The sequence below is a fragment of the Erpetoichthys calabaricus genome, chromosome 3 (assembly GCF_900747795.2).
Source record: "Erpetoichthys calabaricus chromosome 3, fErpCal1.3, whole genome shotgun sequence".
NCBI lineage: Eukaryota > Metazoa > Chordata > Cladistia > Polypteriformes > Polypteridae > Erpetoichthys > Erpetoichthys calabaricus.
Window position 1 is genome coordinate 86,309,058 of NC_041396.2, and position 12,588 is coordinate 86,321,645.

At 38.9% G+C, this 12,588-nt stretch overlaps 1 protein-coding gene across 2 annotated transcripts in view; it reads right to left on the reverse strand.

The window, feature by feature from the left end:
- The window catches only part of ppardb (peroxisome proliferator-activated receptor delta b), a 75,024-nt gene that overhangs the window by 25,096 nt on the left and 37,340 nt on the right, over nt 1-12,588 (reverse strand). For both annotated transcript variants that reach the window (XR_007934440.1, XM_028797035.2), the window contains exon 2: nt 7,436-8,058. Coding sequence is in view for 1 of the 2 variants with exons in the window: in XM_028797035.2 (XP_028652868.1) it covers nt 7,436-7,997 (562 nt within the window). In the remaining variant the exon portion in view is untranslated. The remainder of the gene's footprint in view (nt 1-7,435; nt 8,059-12,588) is intronic.

The following is a 12,588-nucleotide window of genomic DNA, read 5'->3' on the forward strand; positions in this document are numbered from 1 at the left end:
TTTTGTTTCCCCTCAGAAAATCTCTATTATTTAAATCCATGCACAGATCTGATAAATTTCCAGTGTTTAAAAAAGACTTGAAAATTAGGGTATTTTATTTCAGAGAACTGGAAGCAGTGAAAGTGTCCTGTCTAGTCCATCTGAATTCATAACATGTTTGCTATGGCTGAAAAGACCTAGAGATTCCTGGCAAAAGTTCGGATTCCTCCATGTGTGAGGAAGGTTTTGTGCTACTGTTCTGGCAATCACAAAAGCAAGGGTGCTGAAATATGGTCCAGGAAGAACTAATTTTCAACATTTCATAATCAGGGCAGTCCTTTACACTGTTGAATTTATGTTGTTACTCTTTATAGATTTTATCTGCTATTCAATTGCCTGCTTCTAAATATTTTAAAAGCAAATGAACACTATTACCTAAATAGGGACTTAAACAACAGTTTAACTAGGATAGGAGTCATTAATAAGAAAATCATTGTCATCCATTCACACTCTTTATTATAAAAAAAGAAATGTTTAATTTATGTTTTTAAAGTTAACACGGTAGTGTCTAAGTAAAGAAGTAATATGGATAGGAATCAGCTACAGCTAGGATCAAGTCTGGTAGCCAGTATCCACAAAGAAGGATAAAAAAGGGCTGTACACTGAAATAAAAACTTTAAAAGAATGCAATTAATGAAAGAAAGGCAAATAAAAAAGCATTTTGTAGGATAAACTGTTCTGTCGAAAAATGTAAAAAATCACAGTAATAAAATTTTATACGTTGTGTAATTGTGGAATACTGTAAAAAGAACTAAGTTGGTTTACTAACACAAAATCACAAAGAACAGGCCATTTAGCTCTTTGCTGCTCACACTTCATTAATGCCCATTGTCAAGCTGAGATGTAAAGGTCTCAAAAGTACTGATATCCATTAGATTACTTGGTAATTTATGCCATGTGTCGTATGTGCCCCCTGAATTATTTTCTAAAATTATTACAACATGAATGCAGAACTCACTTTAAGGGAATAACTGCATCATTTTAATACTTTTTTATATCACCTCTGGATCCTCTCTACTACTGTTATGCCCTTACAGACAACATTCCTAGATGAGGCCTCACAAATGCATTATGTATCTCAATGTTGCTTAATATGTTAATTAACAACATTAATTAATGTTAATAACTGCAAGGGTACTGCAAAAGGACTGCTGCTATCTTGAATGGCCCAATGAAAATCAGATACTGTACTTCTGCACTAGTTACAGTGTAGATGCAGACACCTGTTCCTAGTCATTTTTCTTTGTTTTAAAGCATTGTGTCACTCTTACATTATTTGCTTCTTACCTTCTTGAATAAGGTGTATATCAGTTAAGGTAATCTGCATTTGCATTTTTTCTGAAAAATGATGGAGTTATATGTTTTAATACATTTTTTAATACATTAGGGAGGAGTGGTGGCTCTGAAGCTAGGGATCTGGCAATCGGAAGGTTGCCTTTTCGAAATCAGTAAAACACCAAAAGTGACTCTACTCCGTTGGGCCCTTGACCTGCAATTGCTCCGTCCTGGGTATAACATTAATCTGCATCCAGCCCTGTATGTAGGCCCTCCAACCTGCAGGGAAAAACCTGGGGCTGGTGGCAGAATTGGCACTCCAGCCACCATAAAAAGCCTCACACTGTTCCATTCCATCTGAACTAGTGTGTAGTTGAGGTGTCTGTCACTCATTGCATGGCTGCACTCAGGTCCTAATCTGAGATACAGAGTTGATTTGTCATGTGGTGGGTGCAGCAATGGGCTGTATCAGTGCTTGCTCCTAACCTCTCTCTCTTTGTTTGTTCTGGCACCAGTGAGTGTCGCATGCTGGTTGGACATCCAATTAATAATTTCACTGGCTTGTACCTGGATGTGAGAACAAAGAGAAAAATCTTGGGTTACTACTAGAAGAGGTGTTAGTTAGGACATTGGAGGCACTTACTCTCTGTGTGTGGACCCCAATGCCCCAGTGCAGTAAATATGGCGCCACCATTTGGATGAGATATAAAACTGAGATCTTGTCATGCATGCGTGTCAGAGGACCGCCTTACAGGCTGACATGAATAACCAGCCAAAACAAGAGGTGACATCGCTGCTAATGATTTCATGTCCCTCTTTCCCCACAATGTAGAGAAGTCACCCAAAGAAGGCAATTAACCCCACTCTTTCTGGTCCAGCCACCATAAAAGCCCAGGTGTCCCTGAAGGAGGCATCATTACTGGCCAGAGCAACCTGCCCAACAGAGCTCCTTTGTCTGCTTTTCTTAATGGGTGCCTTTTGTCTGAATTGCTGTCTCTGGGCAATAAGCAGGAGGACCCGAGAGGTACCCCAAAATTTCTTTGCTATTTCCGGGGCTCTCATTACACACCCAGCCACATCTCTCTGTGGTCATAAAAGATCTGAATTCTGATGTCCTGGCCAAATTGCTCATCATGTCCTTGTCCATTCTGGCATCCTAATCATTCCCTGTCCCTTATTGGCTAACTATCTCTTTCACCCCTTCACCACCTGATAGCTAATGTATGGTGTGTGTATTGGTGCAAGAATGGCTGCCGTCACACCATCGAGATGTACAGTATGCTACACATTAGAGGAGGTTGAAGTAATTCCCCATTCTCTATGTTAAGTGATCTGAATAGTTAGAAAAGTGCTACATAAGATAGTTCTTTACATGTCTTGCAATTGTCCTGTATTTATGTATATTTCGCTCCGTGGTACTGGGGAACTTATTTCATGCCCAGTGTATGCTGCAATACTGTGTGCGAATGTTATGACAATAGAGCCACTTGACTTGACTCAAATGAAGAAATTAGTGGAATGATAGAAGAAATGCAATGACCTGCAGGGAGACTATATGAAGAAGTGATCTGACCGTTACGTTCATCTGCTTACAGTTACCGGTATTAAAGGGGAAGTCGTCTTTACGTTTTGATTTTCCATCACATTATTATTATGCAGACACCATAAATCTCAAAAACAGAAGGCTTTTAATTTTGTAGGTACCATATAATAATTTGCATTGCAATTACATACACATTTATTTAATTAGTCCTCATAATCTGTTATAATCCAATTCTGTACAACACGGGTCAAAATCCAACCCTCAACAGGGAGACACATTCACAAGTATCCAGTTTATTGTGCTCAAATATTTATTAAAGTTTAAAAAACATTAATGAGCTATAGAAATAACATAAAAATGTTTATCATAAAATAAACAGTTAAAAAAATTGTAAAGACAGTAATAAACATACTACCACAGCAAAACCTAAGAGCAAAATGCAGCCCAAATGACATTCCCCACTGAGACAGGAGAATGACAGCAACGACTGGTCATCTGATTCTACAGAATTTTCACTAGAGCATGCAATTTTATAATATGCTAGTTGATTACCCAGTGGCTTCGCTCACTGAGTGCAAGGGAAAAAAAATAAAATGTAGGTTATAACTTATTAAACAGTAAAATATTAACATTTAAGAAGTAAAGATACATTGAGCACTACTGGAGTGGTTTCAGATAAACTACATTTTAAAGGTGGTATAACACAACAGGTAAGTAGTACTAACAGCAGCTAAAATATATTTGGATCATCTCTCGGTAGTAGATCCATGCCTCCCAGCGTCCAATTTGTTCTCACGACCCCTCACCGCTGAAAGCGGTCTCGTCTTCACATTGTTTACAGCTTGGTGCAGTTAAAAAGTAGAAAGACGCAAAGGTGTTTTCCTCATCTCTTCTACTATCAAGTACTGCCAACTAAAAAAAAGTTACAATGTGGCAGTTTCCACAACAGTCACGTGGACGAATAAATAAAACTTCTCTGTCAGAACACGCCTGGCGGCGGACGGCTCAGCGCTGTAGTCCAGACAGGAGGGCTGGGAGAGGGTGATGCAGGGCGCACTTCTATGGGATAGATCGGTGTGTTTGTGTTTACTTCTTTTCAATATCAGTAAAATAACTCTCACACAAATAATAATTCGTAAAGACGATATAAAAATGGCGTCCACACACGAAGTGATTAGTTCCTGTATTACAATATATTCTGTGGTCATACATAATTTGCATATCACGTGGTCATATATAATTTCCATTTCATATGTAATTTCCATAATGCGTGTCATACGTAATTTCCATTTCAAACGTGAAAAGAATTTTATATATATAGCTGAAGCAGATGAACCATTGATCACCACTGAGAGTTCTAGGAGAGTAAGACTGAAAAATGAGGCTTGTGAAGATGCAAATGAGAGAAATTTACCAATAGACAATCACAAAGCCAGGACCAGGGGGTACTAATAAAACATGTGCAAAAAAGTATCTGGAATGCTCGCCTGGCAGAAGGAACAATAGGGATCAGTGGACAGACACATGGCAAAACACTTCTAGGGAGTAAAAATAAAAATGCAATGAATGATCCTAAACTGAATTTTTTGAAGAATGGTTTGTTAAGGAAAGGTCCCACTGCCAAACAGAGAATTGGTAAAGGTCGATATGAAGCTTTGCACAAACAAGCATACAAGTAGCCAGTTTATAAAGTCAGGTCTTTTGAATTAAAGAGATAACTGATCAAGGTGTGCACTAGGCTATGGCCTGGCACTCTAAGGTTGTCTAAGGTTGGATGCAGTTCTTGACTAAATGGTGCAGAGAGAGAAAGACATACTGAACCATTAAAACCCCTTTTCCCTCCGAAGACACACACACACACACACACAAATCTGCACACTCACAAAATATATCTTTAGAAAGCTGATGAATATCTTGGATCGTTATGTTTATGTCATGGTCACCATTATTACTGAATGTGTTTGGAGTGAAGAAGTCTTGAATAAAAAGTAAGCAGCTGCACAGTTACTGTAAAGAGGATGGCCCTGAATGCTTTAACCTTTCATTCACTCACCCATCCAATGCCTCAGCCTACGTAAAACACTTTTATGCTGCATAAAGCAGAAGCACATTCCTGTGAGATTGAGTGCAGATTAGGATAGAAACTAGTCTTGGACAATGTATCACCAATCGCAGGTCACAAACACCCTGTGCTAAAAGAATCATTAACCTTAGATCTTTTCACCTTTCACCATGCAGTTTATTTTTTATTCTGTGTAAAAACAAGGGAGTTTCACAAATTAATTAGTTTGGACAAACTGTTTAAAAAATATGAGTGTCTTAATAACAGAGCAAAGGTTTGGAAAACAGTGATCAATCATCCTCCACAGAAAACAGTTAATAATTTTTTAAGTTAAATTTTTCAGTTCTGTTATTAATAAATGCATTCTCCTACTTAATACCAGAAATGTTGTTATAATTCAGTTTCATTAGTCTTTAAATTTCACCAACTTTGCTTTTGTTGATTTTGATTGCAGTATAGTAATGATAATTTTACTTTAAGATTAAAATCAGTATAGTTTTTTTTTATTCTGTTTAAATTTTAAAAATGTAGATATACCAAAGTGTAAACATTAAAAGCACTAAATACACTGTTAAACTTGTGCTACAGTACAGCCCTAACTTTCACAGCACAAGAGTATCACATAAGCCATTATGCTATTTAACCACAGTGATGCTAAACTTTTTGTTGAAAAGTAGCAACTGAGTGAGTCAAATTCATGGTGATGTTTGCAAATAGTAGATTACAGTAATATGTTTAGTAACAACACTGTACACAATGTATTCAATGTTTAGATCTCATTAATATTAATTTCATTAGACTTGCAATTCCATATTGTATTTGCTAATAAGGGGTTTCTCAAAAGTAAGTTTTTTCCCCACTGTGAAACAAACCAAGTATTAAGAGAAAGTATAAAACATTGCAACGTTTTATGAAGTACAGTATATAAACACAGTTGGAACATACACATCAAAACCTTCTCAAAAATAACCATAGCAAGTGGCCTAGTAGCTGTAAGATTTCCTATTACACAGATTTAAACATGTACAGTAAAGAGATTAAATGAAGCAATCTTATCACTAATAAAATAATGCACCATGAGCGCCACCTTGTGATCACTAACAGTCGGCCCTCAGAACAGCGGATAATATAATGGGAAGAAGTGTGCATTCCTCTGAAAATTCAGCGTTCTCAACTCCCATATATAAATCATATATACTTTTTTCAATCTTTAAAATTAAATTCTACTATGTTTCGTCCACTCTCCATTGTGGCCAAAATCCAGTGGGTTATGGATTAAACTAAATGAAACAAACTAGTTATTAGCAGTAAGAAATGGCTTTCTCACTTTTCTCTTCTTAGGTATTTTAAAACTTTGCCCCAGTAAAATGTCATTTTTAACTTCAGTTTCTTTTTATGTTGTATTAATTAAAGGTTTATATTTATTTCAGTGGTCAATATAATAGGCTACATACAATTTCTTGTTCAATAAACATTAACAGTTAGAATGCATTCTCTTGTTTATTAATTTAAATGCATCTATATTATATATATCTATATCTATATCTATATCTATATATATATATAAAATCCCTATGTGCGTCCAGGTGTCCGTGTGTGGGTGTCTTCTGGTGAAATGCGCATGCGCGGGGCATGGTGCGACGCGCGATATTACTGTCAGAGAAAGTTAGAGGCGTTTTACGGAAATACAACCCAGTATTACTGCGAGAGGAAATTAAAGGTACACAATACAGTGACGCATATTACAGCCACATACAAGCCAGGATTACTGTCAGAGGAGATTAAAGGCATATTACCGACGCGCACGCCTGTATTACCGCCAGAGAAAATTAAAGGTATATTACGGACGTACAAGCCTGCGGACGTACAAGACGGTATCCTTCAATAAGGGCGCGCACAGGCATCCTTCAATAAGGGCACGCACAAAAAGGCGAGCCTCAAAAGGGCGACCTCAATTGGGCGCAGCGAATAAAGGCGCGCATAAATAAAGATCTGCACCTTTGTTGCTCTTCACATATTCCAGAGCCATTTGAACTAAATTATCTATGAACGCCTTTATTCGCCGCGCTCAATTGAGGTCGCCCTTTTGAAGCTCGCCTTTTTGTGCGCGCCCATATTGAATAGAGCCGTACAAGACAGTATTACTGTCACAGAAAATTAGACACACAATACACGGCGGCAGCCCACGAAGAACGGTCAGCTCAGCAAGTAAACATCAACAAAAGAAAGGCTGGAAGAAAGAAAAATACGACCAACAAAAAGAATGAGGTCAAAGTCCTTTGCCATTTAATATAGACTGTTCCTACTAATGTTTATGCACTACTGTTCTAGCGCCCGTTATTGTAACGGGCTAAATGACTAGTTTTAGAATAAACTTTAATAATATATATCATGAAATTAAAAGGGCTTTGAAAGAATTAAAAAAAATGGCATTTTACTCTTATCTTTACCCTTCTGCATATAATACTCCCACTTCTAGATTATGACCTTTTTCCCCATGCTACCTGTATATGTACCTGTATAGCTACTTGATGGAGCTGGGCTCTCAGACCCTGTGGTGCCACAGGCACTAGTGTTAGCTTCAGAGCCATCCTCCACGACTGGGCATTCACTATGTTCTTCTCCATTAAGGGAATTTACATGCCACACAGTGCTATTGGGGCAAACTTCTGTTATCACTTCTTCCTCAGTGTCTGCCAACTCCACTTGCACTGCCTCATCCGGACAAATTTCAAGTTCTTTCTCAGAAGAGTCTTCTGCATCCACCTTAAGGGAAACCACAGGGGGCCGTGTTCCCTCTAGGGTGTAGATCTGCCATGGCTTTTCTTGGGCAATTTCTTCATGGGTGAAAATGTCTGGTTCCACCTCAGGCAGTTTCCCACCTGTCCTGTATGGTACTTTGGCCATACCGAGAATTACTGTTGGCTCATCTTCCTGCAGCAAACGCTGTGGTTTCTCCTGTTCATTGAGCTGAATCTCCTGCAGCACCACCATTCCTTCCCCTTGCTGATGGATGTCCAATCCTAAATCCCGATTCTCCACGCCAACTCCAAATACATTGGTCTGGGCAGGCTCCATATTGGCATGCCCTTTCTTGTTATCGTCGACTTCTCTCCATCATAGTGTTGCAATGATTGCCCTGTAAAACAGACACAAAAAGAGATATTCATATGTAGCATTGTTCAGAAGAAATCAGTTTTTAATTTAAATGGCAGCCCAATAAATATCATCACAAACTGCTTAATATAATAATAATTTAAATTTTACATATCTCCATCCGAATTACATTCCCACAGGAAAAGGTAAGGTTTAATGTGCCTCACCACAATAAATAAGCATTTACCAGAACCTGAATGCCTTTTCTGTTTTGCGGTGAATTATCAACTAAAACAGAAATGGTTGGTTAACCAATTGTAACAAAATAAAAGTCTAAAAATCATAATATCTGTCCCACTTGAACTATTAAGCACTAAAGTTGCAACAAAACCACTTTTGTAACAAAAGCTTTCAAATCAAATATAAGTCACATAATCAGGTATCTGTCATTTGAATGAATAAGGCCATGTTTTCATTTGTGCATTCTGGAAACATACTGTAAGCTGATTAATGACATTTATTAAAAAATTGTCTGTGCCTTCTCATGCGCTATTTTAGAATACCAGTAAATCTGGTTTTGTTGTTTAGTTTCATGGAATCTTACATAAGTGATCAGAGGTTTACTATTATTCATGTAATAGCAGAAGGAATCCATATTACTAACCGAGAATGCTAAACCGGATGATGGACGCAGGCACATCCGGCCATGGGCCGTAGCTGCAAACAGACGTACTGTGCAGGCGCAAAAAGAGTCCGCGAGAGTCGGCTGAGGAGCCGAGAAAGGCGGACAAAAGAGGGCGAGAGAGGCGGATGAGGGTCCGCGAGAGGCGCAGGCGCAAAAAGAGTCCGCGAGAGTCGGAGAAAGGCGGACAAAAGAGGGCGACAAAGGCGGATGAGGGGCCGCGAGAGGCGGACAAGACCACAGAAACAAGGAGTGAGCACGCACCGAAAAAAGGAAAAGGCACATAAAGTAGTCAAACGCGGGGAAAGCACGAAACACATTGCACACGAAACTAGACACACCAAAAAAAAAGAACATACGAGCGCACAACAGCAAGGCACGACCACACCCCCCCCCCCCCCCCCACACCCTACAGGCACGGGACGGGACACACACCAAGAGGGGGATTCAACAAGCCCATGGAAGACAAAAAAAAAGAACACAAAACCACCCCACAGACCCTACAAGCAAGGGACGGGATACACACAAAGAGGTGGATTCAAACAAGACAGGAACACAAAAAGAAAGAAGACGCTCGCGCAACAACAATCCCCCCCACACATCCATAAGAAGTGACACCCAAAGCCACATATTCTAAAGTGAACGTCGACACCTTCACACTAGGCAGCATAGGTGTCGGCATAAGTGTCAGCATAGGTGGATGTCCTTTCAATAAAGCACTATTAACCGTTCAACTGCAGAAAAGGATACATATTAACAGTGAGTGCGATCCTCCTTATTACTTATCCATATTTCGCATGCTGAGAAAGAAACAAGTCATGAATACACGGTCACGGGTACAAAACGATTTGGAAAGGATAACGGGAAAGTGCCCAAATGGACCGACACAATGCACGTAGACGCATTCAGCGCGCGTGTCAAAGTGCTGCATCGAAAGAAGCACGATTTCAAACCGAAAGAGCTCGCGTATCAGACATACAAAAAAGGGAGCGAAGAGACAGAATAAATGAACGGAGACGTGAACAACGCGCAAATGAACTGACAGAAAAAAAAAAAGCAAGACGCGAAAAGCAACAAGCTCAAATGACCGACATACAAAAACGGACAAGGCTCGATACAAACAATGCACGGCGTAGACTGAAACGGACTTTGCGCAAAGCGGAGGCGAATAAAAAAAGAGAAAAAAATTGCGCGTCACAAATAATGGACATGCAACAAAAAGGCTATCAAACGCAAAAAGCAAAACATGCCCGTCACGGACATCAACGCCACACACCTGTTAAACGCTTACGCCAAATGGCTGAAAACGCCTTCAATAAGGAATCCACTATTGAGGAAAATTCTTTGGGATTAATGAATGTCATTTGCAATCATTGTCATTCACTTAACTTCACAGAAGAAACAACTGGCAATACAAATAATGAATTTACACGTTGTTGTCAAAAAGGTCAGAGTAGACTGCCTCCTTTACATTCATATCCTGAATATCTAAAGAAGCTTCTAACTAACGATGTGCCTGAAAGTAAAAACTTTATGAACTGCATTAGATCCTACAATAGTTCATTTGCATTTGCATCTACCGGAGTACATATCAGGCCACCAAAAGGCAATGGCCCATACTGCTTTCGCATATGTGGACAAATATTGCATCGCATTGGAACAGTGCACCCTGAAACAAATCAACAACGCAAATATGCACAAATCTACATCCTAGATCCAGATGAGGCAATCTATCAACGCATGAACCTTCCCGAAAACAAACAATGCACAGAGCTTATAATGAGAAACGTCACTCATGTCATAATCACCCATTAGCTAAGTCTATAAAAATGCTACATGAAGTTGAAAAGGAGGCAAATACAAAAGCAAATGCAGAAGGTATAGCGGCAACTACAATTGCTTTGGTCTTGATGAAGGACAAAGAACAAGATCCAAGATGATACAATCTGCCCATCTTTAATGAAGTGGCAATTGTCTTTCAAAGTAAAGATGGTGAGCCTCCATTTCACAGAGATATTGTTCGACATTTACGTCCTGATAAAAACAACACACCTACATTCCAACGCTGTGTTGCCTTCTCACGTGTTCGACGTTCATCTGACGTTAGAGTTAAAATTATAAATGATCCATGCCAAGGAAGACTCATTCAAGGACAAGACACCATCTTTACTACTAATGTTATATACAAAGAAATATTCCAATAAAACAATAATATATGCCAAACACTCTATTTGTTATTTCTATGCGCATCATCCAAAGCTGCACACTATTCTATATCTAATTCATACATCTCACTCTTTGTCATGTCCCAATGCCAGGGGTTGGCGAGCGAAGCGAGCAGGGGGCGGAGCCCCCTAGTTTAAAAGAAACAGAAAAAAAACTCCATGGTGGACAAATAAGGAATTAAAAATAAAATGACATAGGTGAAAACAGCAGTCTTAGAATACGCATTTCTCTAGTCGATAATCTTGTAAAAGTAAAAGGGACTACAAAGAAGGTAAATAGACTACATCCACACTAGAACATTTTCATTTAAAAACAGTATTTTCAAAAGGAAATTATATCTGTCCACACTACTGTTTTTATATCGTTTACAAAAGTATTTTCAACCATAATAAAATGACCTAAAATACATATGGCATAATCGTCTGCTTACACTTGGCATGGACACATTCTAAGCATCTTAAACTGGGCATACTCTGTGCCGTTTTAACACAATTTTAAGCCTGATTTCCAGTCACTACTTGATTTTCTGAGTCTGCCTAAATTTTATCTTCATCAGCCATCATTTCACGTGCAGTATGAGAGTGGCTGTGATGCCCAATTGACTCTCACAATTGGGCTTTAACACAATCAGAAGAATTTCTGTCATGTCATTGTAGCGTGCACAGACTCGCATGCCAATTTTCTAATGTTGCCATCAAATTTGCTGAAATCCAGCAACTGCAGTGCAGCACTCATGTCTTGCACAGAAAGTGCTAGTACAGTTTGACCAAATATACGATTGGCAATTCTGTCATGAAGTAAGCATTCGCTTGACCAGGATTTCTAAAAATCACAAAAAATGCAATCTAGATGCATACAGGCAAGCAACACAGCAAGGGTCATGGAAAGCAACTCTTTTATGCCCGCTATATTGGAACGTGTTTTTCTTCCATGAAGGGTGACCAATCAGGGAATGAGACGTTGTAACAAGCAGGATCCAATCATGTAAGAGCCATGTAATAAGCATGAACCAACCAGATAGTGACAGAGTCTGCATTTTCAGAAATCTCCATTTTTGCCATACTGAAAAACCGCACAGGTGTTTTCAAAAGTCTTTAGCTCAGATTTCTTTGGGTGAAAACACATGGGGAAGTGTGTATGAAAGGCGAAAACAGAGGCAAACATATGTATTTTTAAATGAAAACATACTAGTGTGGATAGGGCCTTAGTGACCTGGAAACTGCAGAGGAATTTTCAGAAGGCTTTTGATAAGGTATCATGTTAAAGTTTATGGGTTAAATTAAAAGAAATGGGAATCCAAGGCGCAGTGTGTGCGAGTATAAAATTGACTTAATCACAGCAAGCAAAGGGCTATGGTGGAGAGAACTTTTTCAGAATTAGGAAAAGTTAAAATTGGTGTCACTCAGGGATCATTGCTGGGTCTTGAAATCTGAAAAGTCTATCATAAAATCAGACCCCAATTTATATGCCCATTCAAAAATGCAACACTTATTTATTTATTCATTCCTCCAATCTCGTGTCAGTTTCTCAGACACATCGAATTTTGTTGCAGCAGCGCAGTTACCAATTTCTTTCACCACTTCAATGACTTTTAATTAAAAACCAGCTTCATATTTTCTTCTGATTGAACACTCCATCGTAGATAAGGGATGCTCTTACGATAAA